The sequence below is a fragment of the Photinus pyralis genome, unplaced genomic scaffold, assembly GCF_008802855.1.
Source record: "Photinus pyralis isolate 1611_PpyrPB1 unplaced genomic scaffold, Ppyr1.3 Ppyr1.4_LG3a, whole genome shotgun sequence".
NCBI lineage: Eukaryota > Metazoa > Arthropoda > Insecta > Coleoptera > Lampyridae > Photinus > Photinus pyralis.
This window is the reverse complement of record NW_022170509.1, coordinates 1,471,103-1,488,942: the sequence shown is the minus strand read 5'-3', so window position 1 is coordinate 1,488,942 and position 17,840 is coordinate 1,471,103. Positions and strand designations below refer to the sequence as shown.

At 35.2% G+C, this 17,840-nt stretch overlaps 4 protein-coding genes across 5 annotated transcripts in view; 2 read left to right on the top strand and 2 right to left on the bottom strand.

Annotated features, from left to right (window-relative positions):
• Positions 1-6,758, top strand: part of LOC116165949 (RNA polymerase II elongation factor Ell) — a 28,425-nt gene extending 21,667 nt beyond the window's left edge. Inside the window, exons 3-9 of the mRNA XM_031480730.1 lie at positions 463-704; positions 759-1,019; positions 1,067-1,137; positions 1,186-1,336; positions 1,389-2,150; positions 2,199-2,370; positions 4,841-6,758. Of these exons, the coding sequence (XP_031336590.1) occupies positions 463-704; positions 759-1,019; positions 1,067-1,137; positions 1,186-1,336; positions 1,389-2,150; positions 2,199-2,370; positions 4,841-4,999 (1,818 nt within the window). The 3' untranslated portion in view covers positions 5,000-6,758. The remainder of the gene's footprint in view (positions 1-462; positions 705-758; positions 1,020-1,066; positions 1,138-1,185; positions 1,337-1,388; positions 2,151-2,198; positions 2,371-4,840) is intronic.
• A 351-nt stretch (positions 6,759-7,109) lies between these two features.
• Positions 7,110-10,008, bottom strand: LOC116165950. 2 transcript variants are annotated; one of them, XM_031480731.1, is made up of 4 exons: positions 9,015-10,008; positions 8,891-8,959; positions 7,385-7,474; positions 7,110-7,329 (listed from the first exon to the last, which is right to left on the bottom strand). In XM_031480731.1, exons 1-4 carry the CDS (start codon positions 9,972-9,974, stop codon positions 7,228-7,230), a joined length of 1,221 nt encoding a protein of 406 aa, XP_031336591.1. In that variant the 5' UTR covers positions 9,975-10,008; the 3' UTR covers positions 7,110-7,227. The 2 variants fall into 2 exon arrangements, with proteins under 2 accessions (XP_031336591.1, XP_031336592.1); XM_031480732.1 differs by lacking the exons at positions 7,110-7,329; positions 7,385-7,474 and adding an exon at positions 7,482-7,803.
• Positions 10,009-11,807: 1,799 nt separating this feature from the next.
• Positions 11,808-12,668, top strand: LOC116165951 (V-type proton ATPase subunit F 1). The gene is made up of 4 exons (XM_031480733.1): positions 11,808-11,967; positions 12,017-12,098; positions 12,152-12,357; positions 12,408-12,668. The coding sequence occupies exons 1-4, from the start codon at positions 11,914-11,916 to the stop codon at positions 12,438-12,440; spliced, it is 375 nt and encodes a 124-aa protein (XP_031336593.1). The 5' UTR covers positions 11,808-11,913; the 3' UTR covers positions 12,441-12,668.
• Positions 12,669-13,364: 696 nt separating this feature from the next.
• On the bottom strand, positions 13,365-17,386 carry LOC116165889 (Y+L amino acid transporter 2). Its single transcript, XM_031480624.1, has 10 exons — positions 16,830-17,386; positions 16,633-16,779; positions 16,346-16,568; positions 16,185-16,300; positions 15,912-16,137; positions 15,811-15,855; positions 14,190-14,313; positions 13,941-14,141; positions 13,568-13,895; positions 13,365-13,513 (listed from the first exon to the last, which is right to left on the bottom strand). Exons 2-10 carry the CDS (start codon positions 16,775-16,777, stop codon positions 13,461-13,463), a joined length of 1,461 nt encoding a protein of 486 aa, XP_031336484.1. The 5' UTR covers positions 16,778-16,779; positions 16,830-17,386; the 3' UTR covers positions 13,365-13,460.
• Positions 17,387-17,840: the final 454 nt, after the last annotated feature.

Genomic DNA, 17,840 nt, shown 5'->3' with positions numbered 1-17,840 from the left:
TAACGGACCTTTACACAAAATGCGCGTCCACCAAATTGATTTGATGATAACAGATAACCATTCTCTAAACATCGATTGGATAAGAGTGGTAATTAATTTCACTTTCATTTCAATCCTTCGGTTAATAGGAATTTTAGGGTATTTTTTCTAGTAGAATTTCGTTGGTTGTACTCGACACACTTGGGTTCGTCACTAATTTGAGAATTAACGATGCATATTGTTTCGCCCATAGAATATCGAGTGTTCGGGCTTTTAAGAAAAAGCGATTACATCGTGACCTTTAATATGATGTTACTTTGAAAACAATTTGTTTCTTTCTACCGTTATACGCAATCTAGGATGAAAAACCATTCAATTCCATTTCAATGATTAAAATGAACGTGGCTCGTCAAGTTGAGACAAAAAAATAATATATACAATAAATATATAATGTATAAATAATAATAAATATTTTGTTTTCAGCAATTATCCTTCCCATCGTTTCAAAACGGCATTACATCCTTTAATTTTTCAATGTCGACCACGGCCGACATGGAGGGTCCCGGTGGCAGCTTTGAATGCATACAACAATTATCACCTCCTCGAGGTTCTTTGGAAACACTGGGTGTTGTACCTTACAAAATACGCATTCATGCCAATGATGATATTTATGAAGCCACACGACATCGTATGACGGTGGCCGAAGAAAATCACAAAAACAAATGGTACATCATTGCTAGTTTTTTCCTCGGCCCATTTCACGTGTTCTAAACTTACAGCACAAGAGAAATAAAGCCAAATCAAACAGATATTGGACGCAAAGTAAAAGTAAAACAAATCATTGGTAAAACGGTAACGCCTCCGTCCCGCCGAGATGCACCGCAGCAGCGCGAGAACGGTCCAAAAATGTATCAGTCCAATATGTCTTCAAAACCGGTTCAGCCAACGAATGGTATGACGAATGGTTTTGGCAATAGTCTAAATAATTCTCGTACGCAAAATAAGCCATCAATGCCCGATATTGCACGACGGCCAATTAGGTACGTGCTTTGCATTTAATTTTTAATTTCTCACATTCCTTTTCTAGGGAACGGTTACTACATCTCCTTGCTTTAAGACCTTTCAAGAAACCAGAATTATACGAACGTCTAGTGAAAGGTTATAGAGAGTGAAGTTGGTCAATTTTAAACATTTTCATTTTTTCAGAGGGTCTCCGCGAAAAGAACAGCATGACATCTATTTTAAAGCAAATCTCATTTTTAAAAGACAACGCCTTCCATCTTAATAGAGCTATGTGGAACGATGTAAGGGAAGATTGGCCATTTTACACTGAATCCGAAAGACAAATGCTCAAACGGTTTGTGCGGAATGCTCTCTAGCTATGTTGAAATTAAATGTTATTCATACAGGCGCAAACCTCAAAACCTCACTCCTCCCGGAAGTAGTGACGGTGGTAGTTCAGGTAGTGGACAATCACCGACGAGCACACACCCGGGTTCGCCTCCGCCGCCCATATCTTCTTCCAAACGACCTGGTTACTATGACGGTGTTGACGGTTTGCCTACCAAGCGTCCTCGCATATCTCACTATCGTAAGCCGTCAGAATCAATTTATCGCTCTCCTGCCGAAAATATAAGTCAAAGACGGCCGGTAACCGACTCACGAGATGCTAGTAATATGAATCCTCGTAGCAGGGAACCGACAACAAATGGATACTCCAATAGTAGTTATAGTAACGAAATTCTCAATGAGAAGCACAGTGATGAGGAAGATGTGGCCAATCGAAAACGTTCTTGTGATAGTCATAGTTTAAGCTTCAACGTTAATCGTGAAAAAACATATAACGACAGCAATACTAGTTATTCTCCATACAAGGATGATATTGTAGGAAAAGATGATCTTCAAGATAATACAAGATTAGTGAATAATGATTCGTTTAACAACGAGAGAATTAGGCGGAGCGATTTATTTAATGGTGACCAAAATAAATCAGTCAACACGTTAAATAATACTAGGATAAAAGACAATCAGTTGGATATTAATCGTAGGAACAATAATGTATCATCTAGACCAAAACATAGTCCTAATAGTGAGATGGATAAAATTTCGTTAAGCGAAACGGGACCTCCAAATGAAAGTGCGGTTGACAGTGAATTTCCTGATTATCTTACGTAAGTTTTTCACGCGTTGTTGTGGTTAATTGGAAAGTTTTTATGTAGCGAGTATGCCACCATACGGAATGGGGAGCAGAGACGAAGATATAAATCGGATTTTAATGCCGATTATGCCGAGTATAGAGAGCTGCATGCCGTTGTAGAGAAAGTTTCTCGTAGATTTGCGGAATTAGAAGAACGTCTTAAGCAAGAAAATATTGCGAGTCCAAAGTATAAAGTGAGTATGGTACAAAATGGTATACTTGTTTGCATTTTTTGTTCAGTTCCATTGCTCTCTGATTTAATCAATCAAACTTTAACCATGGAAAAAAATGCGACAGATATTTGGGTAATTGGTTATTCAATAATTTGACGAGTGGGGGTGTTTTCTGTTTAGCTAATAGGAATTTCTCCTCGCAGATTTTAAATCTCGTGAATGCACCTGACCAATAACAAAAATCTCCAATTCGCCAAATCACCAAATCTATGTCGCACTAAAGGAACTTTAATTTATCCGATTGAACAATTATTTAAAAAATCTGTTCTAATGTTACATGCATTTCAAGAATGCAATAGTTGCAAAAATTACTTCTGGGGTAGTTCATGGATTAATTTTAATTAAAAACTACTACTAGCACACATTTCAAATTAATACAGCAATGCCATTTTTGCCATCACTGACTAAAGTAAGGAACTTCACATAGCTCAATTGCACCAAAGATAACCATTGCGTCACAAACACTTTGTTTCATTAATATTTCTTAACAAACAATTATTTAAAAAACATACGTAATTATTAGGGCTAGCTTAATTAAACGTTTTTGATAAACGTAATAAAAAGTGGAGTTAATTTCGTCGAAATGTGAGGTTGTGTTACTTACTTCATATTCACTTTTAAGTAGGTAAGAGAAAAGTAGTACCTTTATAATTGATGCTTCCCTCCAATTTTGGAATGCAAACTCAGTTCAGTCACGATTTAATGCGTACCACAATTGTCTGATTTTGGTGGCTAGAATACGCGACTTGTACCTGGGTGGCTCGGTTTCGATTTTTCCGTACTAACAATTTTTCCTCAAAAATGGATACCTAATTCAGCGGATTTGGACATTGGGTTATCTGTAGTTTTTTGATAAGCAAACATGCACAGTGCCTCGTGCGCCAGTGTTGCGTGGCATTTGATTGTACAAAGAGGCACACCAAATAAACAAATTTGCACTTTTTTTCTAAAGTATTACTGCATTAGGATTTATTGTATGCAACATAGGCAAGTTTCGATAGTTTCTGCTTGAAACGAATGATGAGCAATGATTCTTACATGCATAGTAATCCCATACATTAATAGAGTATGATAAGTGACTGTGTATAAGAACAAAGTATGCAATCCTTAAAATTTGAGCAGTAACGTGTTCCGCTAATCTGCGTAAAACGAAAAGGTTCCTGCATATTTTTACTCGAATAACTAAAATCACCTGTGAAAAAATTTTTGGTAAACAACGCCTTCTACAGTGTAGATGAATATTTGAGAACATTTGCCATCGGAGGCACGCAAACGTCACCCAGAGAAAACGCGGACGGCTATACAAACTATCATGCAATTTCAAATAATTATAAATTATTCTTCGCATGAAATGTAATAGTTGACAAGTGTAAGTGCATTATGTACAACCACAATAAATGATTGTAATTATGAAGAGTATTATCTCAAGACAAATTCCCCTTCGGTCTTGTTAATACCGAAAGCACATCAGAACTTGCCACTTCAGGTTCGAATCTCACGAAAAACACGAGCCACACGTGCCCTGAGTTCGGTGCGCGCGCTCTCCAATACAATTCACGGTGCCAGGGACTTACGGCAACCCGAGAGTCAACATTGTTGGTTTTTCAAATTCATTTACGCCTTGTCTTTTGTTTTTTATATAGGACTTTCTTGTCCTTAAGAAAAAGGTCGATCTCACATTGGTTGTGCTTTGTACGGTTGAAGGTATTTTACTAACTGCTTCACCCAGTCGAAAATCGGCCTGATACTCCTCCAGCTCCTTTCTTGTGAATGTGTTGAAGTTTTCTTGTTTATTTTCAGGACATCTAACAATCTCGAATTGTTTGGTCACTATAGAACATTTATCAAATTAAGTGCATTTGTGATGTTAATTGATTTCTGAAACAACTTTTTTTAGTGCAATTTGGAAAGTTGGGCTAGTAGTTTCCTCTTTCAAATTATTCCTTCAATTTTGTATCTGTTTAAGGCCGTTTTGTACCATTTGATTTTTGTATGGCACGAGATAAATGACGTTAAATGTGATTCCCTTCAGTACAAATTTTACACATTCAAGCATATTCGGATTATGTTTCTAGATCGCGACTTACTACTGAGTGCCAATTTTTGTTTGGACATTTCGTATATTTTGAAAAGAGAATTTTAGGATTACAAGAAAATGTCAAAATATACCAGACATTTCCATAAGAATCCGTCTGCTTTTGTACACCGTGTCCGTAATTTTTTATATTGCACAACAATCTATACATTGGGATTTTAATGTGGCATTTTTAAATGAATTTTCAATCTTGCTCACTCCTTTGAATATCAACTTGATTTAATATTTGGTGCTTATAAAAAGTGACAAAATGTGCTAGTACAATTAGAAAAAGCTTGGCACTAAATAATAGGCATAATTATAAATTAAACATTAACAATCTGTTTTGTTTTTTAGGATATTAAAAAGCAAATTTTTCGCGAATATAAACAAAACAAACAAGATATAATGCATCAGAAAGCGAAAGGACGATTTCAATACTTACACGACAAACTATCACATATAAAACGACTTGTGCTGGAGTACGACCAACGAATAGCGGATGATAGGTACTGACCTTGGGCGTGGGCCCACTGGCCTGCTGACCTCAACGCATTGCTATGGACTTCTGCCTTGAATTTAATGTCGACATCATATGTTTCTTTTTTTATTGCTTAAGTTTTTAACTACTTAAGAGGAGTTGAATGGTGGAGCTTTTGATATTAAATTATAAAAAAATCGTGTACGTTAGTTTGTAATTGTAGCCGTGTACGTCATATTGATTTATGGTATTTAAGGGAAAGAGAAAAGCAAAAGCCACATAATTCGACGATTCTTAATGTTTTGTTAATAATTTTAATCTTAAAGTTATTCGTTGATTCTGATTGTTTTATAAGAAAAAGGCGTCAACTCAATTTAAATGTGATACCGTTACGTTCCACGTAAATAGGCAATTAAAATGTTTTTCAGAATCACTTTGATAAAGAAAACTAGGATTCATTGCGCAACTTTGTGCGTGCGTAGTTAATTTTTAGAATTGGCACAGTTTTTATTTATTTACTGATCTCTGTACATATCTGTTTCTTTTAGCGACTGTGTCATAATTATGCATATTATGTTAACTGTTTGTAGAGCAAACACTTAATACTCTTCCGTACTATTCAGAGCTATTTATTATGTGTTTATATTGTTATTTTTACCGATGTTGATGGTTACAGCGAGAACAGTTTTATTATTATTATTAGTTGGTGCTTCCAATTTCTAATTATCACTTTAATACCTAACTCACCGACATGTGAAATGTGTTTTTATTGTTTGAGAGAAAAAGTCAAAATTGATATTTGAAATTAGTGGTTGTATGTGTTTGCGGTTTTTTAATTGTGCCCTTTGATGTAAAGCCACCACCAGTGCCAGACAGCTTTGAAACAATTCGGTTTGTTTGCAAACCTTATTAACTGGCATATTAATATGCATACCTACTACAGTATCGTAAGCAATCTGTAATGATCGATCATAACCTAGAAATAATATGTACATTGAACTGTGATGGCCAAGCTCATTCCGCATTTAGTGTTATTTATGTTGTCCAGTAGCAGTGCTTTTCCTGCCAATCAGACTGTCCATCTGTTGCCCCACATAGGCAAAGTGGTTGTGATTGTACATACGATTTTTGATGACGACCTGGCCTGACCTTGATTCATCATGTTTATATTTATACAGTACCATGTATCTATATAAGTACATATATAATATATATTCATATGTTAGAGTATGCTTAATCAATTCTGTCTTTTTGCTTATATTTTGAAAAAATGCAAAGTAATATTAAATCGTAAAAAAAATTATTAAATGTCATTAGTCCGGGGTTGTGTAATTACTATACGTACTGAGTCAAAGTTATTCTCTGAAAGAATTGTCAAATGTTTCGTTTACATGACATGGATTAATGTGATAAAAAAGAATTGGTTCATTGGTTGTTTGGTTGGTAATACATAAGTAATTCCAGTGACCGTACGTACACTTAACCATAATTTTTTTGTTACAAGAGAGCTGAATGAATGTTGTGCTCTCTGTTGTCTTAACTTTGCCACTTTTAGTCACGGGTTGGCTAGAATTTGTGCCAATTATATGTGCTTGCCAACCATTATAAATACAATTAGCGATCCTGTGTGAGATTTCTGCAGTGCAGCAGTTTGTACATAATTAATGTGATTGGTTGTGACTCACACACGATCCGTGCCAGGCTCATAATATCAAGTGGCTACGGTTTTATAAGTACATTATGTTTATTTGTAAATGAAGTATGCAATATATTTAAAGCATTATGAAGTTTTAATGAGTCATTTTCTGATACAATTGTCTATTGTTCTTTTCGCCAATCTTTTTTAATTTTTTAATTCCGAGATCTGTTAGGCATCCTGCAAGCATTTATCCCTCCCGCATACATACAGCTGATAACAACACTATTAGAATATTAAATTGCTTACTGGAAGAACAGGTAGGTACAATTACTATCATCGATTTAACAGTAACGTTACTCTATGGTACTGTACAGGGGCGGATATAGGATTAGGTTTTTGGGGAGAGGGGGGGGGGGACGTCATTCTTGAAACAGAGATATGGAATACTCCCCAGTGAAGGGGGGCCCGGGGAATTTTTTTAGCTTCAAAAACGTGTTTTAAGACAATAATTTTAAATCAGAATTTACTGTACTATTTCAATATCACGACAGTTAATGATTTTAAGTATTAGGCCTACGATTACATTTTCATGTATTACACATAAAAAAATCATCAATGTATATTTTATGAAGTGCTGTTCGTAAATGTAATCGCAGAGAATACCTTTATTTCGTTTAACTCAAATTGCAACATAACAATGCAATAGGTGGCTAGTGCAACAAACATCTGAAATATCATTTATTTAGTTAAGACGATATACTCTCTTTGTCTTCATACTTACTGATGATAGAAGTGAAAAATCCATTTGAATGAGCTTGCACGCATAAATTTCTATCTTGTCGTTCACCAGTTTTAGAGATGTCGAGATTATCTACAAAAGTCCAATGTTGCGTCGCTTTTACAAAGTAAATTATACACATATTGTGACACCAAGACTGTGCAGTGTTGTTACAAGCAAATTCAGAACTACTGTCGGATTAAAAAGTATGTACGGTCCAGTTTGAAGCTTAATATAAAAATAATGCTTGGGCCAATTTTAATGAACTGGGTATCAAATTCAAGCCTGTTTCATTTTACGTTATTTAAGAGCATTTGTAACGTTACCGTTGAAGTCGGCTGGCAAACTTTAGGGGAAATTCCAGTTCCTTCTCCCGCCGCATTTTTAGAGGAAAGTAAACATTGGGAAGGGTAACCCAGTCCCTGTGGATATCAGATGTCTTATAACCAAGAACTAATACTGGATTACGCAAAAATTATAACGAGAACATAGTTTTTAGCCGATCCCAGAACTATTTGATTATGAATGTAATGACATTTTTTTGTAAAGGTAAATAGCGGTTTAAACTTCATTATGACTGAATTTTCCCTTTTACTATTTTAATCCCCTAATAAATATGTCAAACATAGTCTGTATTTCGCATTAACGTCACACGTAGATTTTGCAAAAATACTCGCGATTTTTAATATTCTAATTCAGACATATTGTACCTCAACATTTGAAGGTACTCTATTCCAAATTAGAGGTACGTGTATATCTTGAAAAATGCGATGTCTACAGCGAGGAGCATTTTTACCATTTGAACGGCGCTTTTTAATGTTTACGCGACCTAACACGTACTCTTAAGCCTAAGAAATACTTTTTTAAGTAATAAATACTTTTCAGTGAGAGAACGCTTCAAAGTGTCCATTTTTTGAGGTCTGCGTCGCTACAGCCTAGTTTAAACTTCATTTAAAATAAAATGACTCGACCAAATACTTGCAAATTTGAGTAAGTATGTTATGGATTGAACAGTTCTTAATACGTAAAAAAATACTTGTTAAAGAAATTTAATTTTGTAAGCACTAGAGCCATTTTTGTAGAACATCGTTTTTTTCCGAAACTGAAAGTCGCCCTGACGGCCTGACATTTAACGTGCTCTGTTGTCTGCGGTGTGGTCCCAGTAATGCAATAAGAATAATTAAAAAACAGTTGCCTTAAAACAATTTTTAATTGAATAATGAAAATGATCAAAGAGCGGTAGGGTAACATTTTAATGCACTGCGACAGTCGCGCTGCTGAAACCCAAATATACTCCTTTATATTATGTCTTTCTTTATTCGATTTAATAATTATGTCGCGCGCACCCGCGAAGACAATGTTTCAGGAAGGAAAATTGTTACAGAGTTATTTAGTTTTCTAAACCTTCAAACATGATTAATGGTAAACCTATTAAATTTTTGAATACTATACTGCCACAGTGTTAGTATATAGTATACTACACAAAGCTAAATCATATTTGAACCTTACCACAGTTCTTAATCGCTTCCGTTTTGGTTTTATTTTCAACTCAAGTATTATTCGTCCAAATTCATTTGCCTAAAATAACCAAAATGAATATTTGTAATAATTATGTGCATACACAGATAATTACCGCCGAACACATTCTGGTAATACTTTTTATTACCATACATAGCATCGCCAAAAAATAGCATATATGAGTGAGATATAAATAGAAATTCTTGACTATGATTATCTTGGCAGAGGGGCCAATAGCAAAGTACAACGTCAGATATCCATAACCCACTGAGTAAGCAAAACTTAAACTAATGAACAGAAGAAGCTGCAATGTGTAATATGAATTAACGCTATTAGTAATTTTCTTCAGCTGACAACGTAACGAGAAGGCTGTGGATAATTCCGCAATAAACTGCTCTTCATCGTGTATTTTTTGGCCTTTCGTTGCTATAAAATAGTTAACAACTTCGAATCTATTGCCAATTGATTCTATCCAAACATAAAACTGGTGATATACGGTAACGGCGATAAAACGATTGAGTACAATGTTTAGTACTAAACCAAAATGGAAAGAGCGAAATGCAAAAACGGCGGATATAACGATCAGCGCACAATACGAAGAAATAGTGAAGGAAGTAAGCATTCTCATTTTTCTGTATTTATCCAAAATTTTCTCTTGCAAACCATATTGCTGAAGAGTCTGGTCAATAAAGTCAATGCGAATAAATGATTTCAGAAGAAGCTTCACTCGCGTCAAGCTGTTGAGATAAACGCTTATTGTAAGTATACTTCCAATCAATATATTCAATCTTGACAAAAGTGTAAGCAAACTTGAACATCGAAGACCATGGGTGTATATCGTGGTCAGATCTCTTTGGAAATATAGACTGCACAAGTAGACCATCAAATATGCAACTGTTACAATCACTTGAGCGCGCGTTTGTACGTACTGTTTCGAATCGTTTAGTCTACGCCATGTAAAACTTCCAACAGTTACTGAAATGCAGTAAACTATTTTGGCAACTTCAAAAGGATTTTTCGTGAACAAATTTTGTGGAACTGCTAATTGTGACGCACTTGACTTCCACATTCTCATTACAATGGCTCAAGATACAAACCAATTTGTTAGAGTGCAGCAGATAAAAGTAATCATATCATGAAGCAATAAGTTTAAAGGCATTAATTTAATAGTGCTTTTATATTATGTTGATTAATTACATGGTATTGTTTCAATTTATTTAAAAACCTTATCAGCAGTTGTATGTGACAGCTAGGTACAACGCAAAATCAACGTTTGCCTTTATTGAAAGTGGTAGTAAGAGGGAGAGTATGATTTACACTCCCTGTATCATGCTCCTTGTTTTGCGTTTTCTTGAATTTATTAAATTTAATATAAAATGACAGTACCTATTCTATTTTGTGTTAGCGATTGTGGTTAAATTCTTTTTGAAAACTTTTGCATAATTGCAGAATTTCCCTTCATAAAAAACACTCAATTTGATTCTGAAGTGTATGGTACTACATGCAACAGTCAATTTTCCATTTCCTCGGGTGGAAAAGATTATGTCAAACGTCTTTTACATTATTACGGGAGAGGACACCTGAACTTCCTCTTTTGTTGGGGAACGTTGCACCCCCCACCCCCAAAGACCGCAAGCGCCGGGTGTCCCGCATTGACAACATATAAAAGTGTCGGTGGCGCCATTTAAGCCCCTGGTGAAATCTCGATGAACTAAAAAGCGACGGTGGCGCCATTTAAGCTGCTGGTGAAATCTCGATGAACTAAAAAACGACGGTGGCGCCATTTAAGCCCCTGGTGAAATCTCGATGAACGGTGCATCGTATGTATGCCTTCCGACTCCTCGTTGGAAAGGTCTCGACCAGCGCTATCGATTGGCGCTGTCAGAATTTCAACCAAAAATTCTGACGGCCTTTTTTAAAACGATTCGTACTTTTTCGATTAGACGTCTCAATCAAAAGTTATGGGCAAAAAACCAATTTCGACAAAAAATTCAAAGGGCTGTAACTTTTGATCTAGTACCTAGCCCGATCTTGGAACTGTTTGAAATTATGGATTCTACAGGCCACATTCTATAAGAAAATATTTTTTTCCGGTCGATCTGAGAAAATTTTTTTTTTCGGGCCAAAAAAAAGGCAGTGTATAACCTTCCTTTTTTACCAAAAATTATGGTTTTGGTAATCTTTCTCTCGTCCACGGCAATATGGTCTTGTACTGTTCTGGCTCAGACAATTTCAAATTGAAATCTTGCAGCACACATTAGAAATTTTGTGACCTTACTGCTCTCCTGTTCGGGTTTGCGATCGCACATAAACTCTATCGGACCGGTTGCAAGGCATCTTTGTAGGAAGAACTGAAACCTACAAGTAGCAAATATTAAATTTAATGTAGGGATGTGCGCGTGTGACAATTTTTACTCCAACGACTTGGTGCATGGTCTTATACAGCCTGGGCTCTCTGTGAGTGTCGGTCCATTGATGTGGTGCACTAACAATGCAGTTACGTGACGGCCTGTTTGTGTCGGTTGTTATCTACAATTGGACGGTCTTATTGGAGGCGGTAGGAAACCAAATTTGTGTACTTATGCTAGTAGGAGCGTCCCAGTTTTATCACCGTAGTAGCCATCCGGTTTATAAGCGATTCGTAGGTATTTGAAATGTCTTGGGTTACGATTTCTGAACATGGGGCTTATAATGTCCTTTTCGGATTTTATACTGCTGCAGCGAAACATGGCTCTTGGTATAACAACCTCAAAAGTCTGCGAGTTTAAATGTACATCACGAATAGGTATGTTTATTCATTATAATAGCCTGTTACGAAAACAATAACCTAACCTACATTTTAATTAAAAACAAATTGCACCTTTGACGTTTCTTTCGCATGCGCAGATTTAGGCGTTTTAGCTTAACTGCGTTTGCGTGATTATTTATATCACATGCTCGTCATATGATAAATTCCAATCCTATTTTTGTGAAATTCTGAATAAATTTCCAATAAAGATTGAAGTGTAATTATAATGGCCCTGCACGCCGCAATAAAAGGAAAATTGATTTCAGTTATCGGAGATGAAGTGAGTAGTTTCCTAATTAATAATTGATCTGCCAAAGTTAGTTTTGTAGGACACCTGTGTTGGTTTTCTTTTAGGGGGTGTAGGAGAAATAAACAAGAATCGACACCCCAACTTTATGGTTGTAGATAAGAGTTAATACAACTTTTTCATTAAAAAGTCATTTTTCCGATAATTATTATTTTAGATACGGCTATCAGTGAAATCGAAGAATGCTTCAAACGATTTTTAAAACGAGACGATATTGATATCATTCTTATTAATCAGAACATTGCAGAAATGATTCGCCACGTCATTGATAATCATACTCAGCCAATTCCTGCAGTGTTGGAAATACCTTCAAAAGACCATCCCTATGATGCCAGTAAAGATTCGATATTACGTCGTGCAAGGGTAATTTTCCTTATTGTAGTTTTATTATTATTAAATGTTCCGAATTTTAGGGAATGTTCAATCCAGAGGATCTTGTTCGTTAAAGGAATACAAATCTAATTGTTGTACATTCCTAATTTTGTATTATCTATATGTGTAGCATTACAAAATTATATTATGACCTGTAATTAAAAGATATTTATATGTTGTAAGATTATAACAACTATTATGTACTTTAATTGTCATAATTAGAGGTAGTTTATGCCAAATGGCAATAGGTAAAAATTCTATTTGAGGCAAAAGTATATAAATACATGATAACTATAATGGGACTCGATCTTTAAATACAAGAAAAATATGAGCAAACCCGAGATGTCTTTGGATATTAACGTAGAGGAAATATCGATGGTATTAACCATGCACGTCATTGGTAAGTTCACTATTAGTCCAGCACGCACAGCCATTTTCAGTGAAGATTCAACTCCTGTATAAAAAACACGAACTTTTAATTTATAAGTTCGTGATAAAAAATCGCATAAGCCGCAGTGAAATTGTCACTTTGACAGCGGCAAAAGTTACCTGCAACTTTTCCAGTGACAAATGCACTAGTGGTTTTTTCACTTATTCATTTTCGAACCAATTATTGCATTATCCTTTCCCATATGATTAGCTTGACGTCTGTCAATAATTGACTAGTTTGGTGAATTTCTTGTTCGTTAAATTGTCCTGCCGAATTACACGCGAGGTTTGTATTTAAACCAAGTAAATTTGGGTTGTTTAGGTAATGAAAATCTGTTGCCTAGCAGTTTTTCAAGTTCAAAGGAAACAAATTTGAATTGCAACAACCCAAATTTACTCGGTTTAATTGCAAACCTTTGTGTAATTCGGCAGGACAATTTAACTACCAAGTATAAGCATATGCTCCCTTTTATTCATATGGGCCAATGTCCAATGTCTTTATTTACTATATCTATTTATTTGTTGGCACAAGTTTAATCATTTTTGTTGTAAGGACAAAAAACAACTACTTTAAGTAACTTCTTTATTATGTAGATTACACACAATATTTAAAAGCTATAAAACTAGAAATGGCAACTTATTGTTTGTTCGCCAGCGACATATGTTTAATCCTCTTTGGCAGCAATGAATATTATTTGACACACTTTTGTTACTTTACCTACAAATGATATTGTAATTTAAGAGACTTCCATAACTTACCCGTAACACTTACGCATAATAGTTTGGAACCACAATGGTTTATTTGTCCAACAAACTCCTAAATAATATGCAGGAATCCCAGATAAAGTAATTAGTACTCCCATACCTACTTCATAAGGCGCTTCGACACAAGGCATCACAATTAAAAAAAAACACAGCATAACAAATATGATTGGAACACCGATCCAAACCTTAATTGGTCGTTCTAGTTTAGGTCGCTTCCATCGCATATATAAAAGCCCCATGACAGATAACATAACAAAGAACGATTCGACGATTGTACAATATGTAATAAGCTTATGTATACTGCCAATTCCTAACATCAGTAAGGACAAAACATTCTAAAACACAACCATCAGTAACACATATTACAGTTCTCAGTCTACCAAAAATACTAGCGAAGCAACAGGTGTGAAACGTGTTATGCTTAAATGAGAAAGGAAGGCAGGAAAGTGTCCATTTCGAGCACCTACAAATAACATTCGAGATGATGCCATGATATGAACACTCAGACCGCCAAACGCTGAGATAGCAACCATTACCGGAATAATCCATGCCACTTTACCCATTACACGATTACCAAATGTCTAGATGATACTATTAAACACAATCGACAACTTAAATGTAATACTTACAACTGCAATTGCATCAGATGCTTTCATAGCATCTGGTGTTAAAACTGCAAGATAGGACATATTCGCCAATACGTAGATCGCAGTAACTAAAGGTATAGAAATAAATATTGCCCTTGGTAAATTACTAAAATCGATATTATCTACAGAAAATAATCACAGTGCCTCGAAAGCGTAGAAGGTTCATAAGAAATATTTTTTATATTCAAAATGCGGAGTTGTCAGCTAACTTTCTTATTTGTGGACGTTAATTGGCTGAAAACCAATCATTGCAATAGTAAGTCAAAAAACTCAACAGAAGTTCCCAGAGAGCAACGAGAAACATTCTTTAAATGTATGATCTATATATATATCTATATCTACAGGGATACTACACAGATTATTTATTCGTACTTCGACAATTTTTGATAAAATACTTATTTCTCGAGTTGTTCGCAAGAAACCATCTAAAATCTAATAAATAAATAAATAAATTCCCTCACTTAAGCAAACCACGTGATAGAGGATTACATTTGACAAAGGAATGATATAGAACCTAAATCCAAATTTCTTTTGTTCTTGTATGATATTAAATTTAAGGAAATTTTCTAATTGAAGTACAAGAAGGCGTAAGAGCTATTAATCCCTAAGGGAATAATATATGGCATTATACCGAAAAAACCATAAGTATAATACTCACATTGTATATTAGTCGTAGATAAAGGTATTTTTTGAAACGTTCAGGCTTGTAACTTTTAAATCAAAACAAATGTCACATTTTTAAAAATTTCTTCAAAAAAAGGACTTTCCAACAATAGTAATTTTTAGTACAAGTGAGCGAAGGCACTATTTACTTTTGAGCTCTAGATTTGAACACACGAGCGACTGAGGGTTTCATCTAGACTCAAAAGCTAGAGAGAAGAAGCGCGGTTGCTTGCTCAAGAATGTTAAACATAATTTTTATTTTAGCTAAGGAGCTTTGTGTTTACTGACTTTAGATAATAAATTAAGTATTAGTAGGCAATAAATAGGTATTAGTCGAGGTATTAGTAATAAACACAAACAAAAGTTAAAAAAAGCGTGCAAAAAAGACGCTAAACGCTGAAGAGCGATAGGAAGCTTTACTGTCAAGAATTTGGCACTTTTTATTAATTAATGATTGCGGAAAAAAATGTTGGTTTCTGGGAAAAATATATTCGATGACGTCATAATCCAATTTTCCAAAATTCCCAGGAACAATCATTTTGGCGCAAAATAGTCACCTCATCTGGTCAACCTCAATTTTTACACTACACTTTTTATTTTTGCATAATACACCACAGACATAGATTTTGAAACACCCTGCAGAGTTGTTGTAAATGCAAAATATAATAATAAAGTTATGCAAAATATTAAACCAGACAAGTGGACCCTTTGTATTACAGGTGGTCATAAATCTGACCTTATTAACAAAAAACAGTCTTTTCTCTTAGAATAATTTTTTAATGTATGATCGAACAACCGATGTCTCTCGAATTGTGTTATTACCTGGCAGATTTTTTAGATTTTGAAAAAGACATTAATTAAAGGATTTCAGGTTACAATCCCGACTTATAATCAATTTTTTTATGATCATTCTACACTTTCTACAAATGTAGATACTTACACATATGGATTTTTTAATTCTTCTGTCATAAAGTTAAGATAATTCCTACAAAATCAAGTTAGATGAAAAAATAATACTCAATAAACTAAATGAGCACTCACCAACCAGAATACGAAAATATACCAGAGTAGAACGCTTTCGCTATCTTTCCCGGATTTGTAATAGTTCCTTCAAAGGGTTCGTCAAAGTGCTCCACATGTCCCATACACATCCACGTAACACCAACTAATATAACAACAATCAAAGCACCGACTTTGCAAAACATAAACACATTCTGTATTTTGGTTGTTGCTTTTACATTGTAACCATTTAGGTATGACAGGGAAGCTGTAAGTGTCGGTCAACTTTGTCAATCAACTTTTGTGAATACTTACATATCGTAATAGTCGCAAGTAACATAACTGCAACGTTAGGAATGCTGCAATTAGGGAAAAACGGTTGAATTACATAATTGGCAAATGTAAGGCCCATAATAGCATTGGTAGTTGGGCTATAAGAAAATTGATAAACAATGTAACTGTTGCATAAATCTTACACAAAAATTAAATTAGCTGCCCACAAGTAGAGAAAAGCGGGAAGTGGTCCAAATGCTTCATTAATATATGCATAATCACCTCCCGACTTAGGTACAGTCGTTCCTAGCTCAGCGTAACAAATTGCACCAATCATTGACAATAAACCACACAAAACCCACACAACTAAAGAAAAACCAATGGATTCTACTTCTTGTATTATGCCCTTAGGTGATATAAATATGCCTATAATAAATATATACATTCCAACGTTCTGTTATAGGTACCTACTATAGAACTCATAATGTACCTGAACCAAAGATTATTCCCAATATAACTGCGACTCCCTCTAGTAAGCCCAATTCCTTTTTCAATCGGATTTTACCAGTTTGCAAGTCATCTTCTGTCTCCAACTCTGCCAAGTGTTCACTCTTTATGTTATCAAAAGAGCTCATTTTCCTATAAATTAAATTAAAAAAAAAGAATTGTAAACTGAACGGTTTATTACCTTAATATGTTTAAGACACTAAATTTTCATACCATGCTTTGTTACGCAAAAGAGGTGTTCATTTACCACACCGGTTCCCAAATAGAACTTTTCTAACCGCCACAAACACGTGTATACCCTTTTTCGGAATTTGAATTAAAAATAAACGTTCTTACATGCATAGTTTTAGGTGTCCCACAACTATGCTTCTACCTGCTGTACGTAATCGTACGCAAGAATTTAACTTTTTGCCTTCGAAAATCCAAAATATGTACACAAATACTCCAACGACTGGATAATACGCGGGTGCGGGTCATGAAAAAAGGGTTTATTTATGTGCGCGAGTACGTTGTTTAAAACTCAAAGATGAAATCATAATGACCTAAACTCTGATGTGACTCCGTCCAAAGCGCATGCCTATCCGTTCCGATTTAAAAAATCGATTATAATGGTGCCTTTAGACTAGCGAGAAAACTCGCGCGGTTTGCTGTCGGACACTACTCAACGTCGCAACGCAAGTGTAAATAGCATTGCCAGTTCATTTGACAGAACTCGCGGAAAAATTCTCGCGACACTTTTCTTGCTAGTCTAAACAGCCAAAAATCCAGCTCACCAAGTTCTCCATTTCATTTCGGCGAGTAAACGATCAAGTTTTATTATATTGTGGCACGTAAATGACTATGAGAATCCTGACTTTAAGGTCTACCGCTGACAGACTACAGCGCGGCAACACAATGATGTCCAATTGGCGCCAAAACGCTGCATTTCCGGAAGCTAAAAGAGCTGCTAGTGTAAGCAGTTTTTGTGAGAAATTGCGACACCAATTTATTTCGATGAGACCTTTCATTAGAATACCATGAAGGGTAGAGCATGTGTTTAACCCCACCCCCATTTTCTAAAGTTTAACTTGGCATCACTAAAGGCATGCGTATGCAAAATCTGAGACCAATTGGTTGTCGTATGTAAAGTTATGCACGTTTTACTTTCAAAAACAGCATCTCAGGAAATAATTCGTGAGGGAGGGAGGGCTT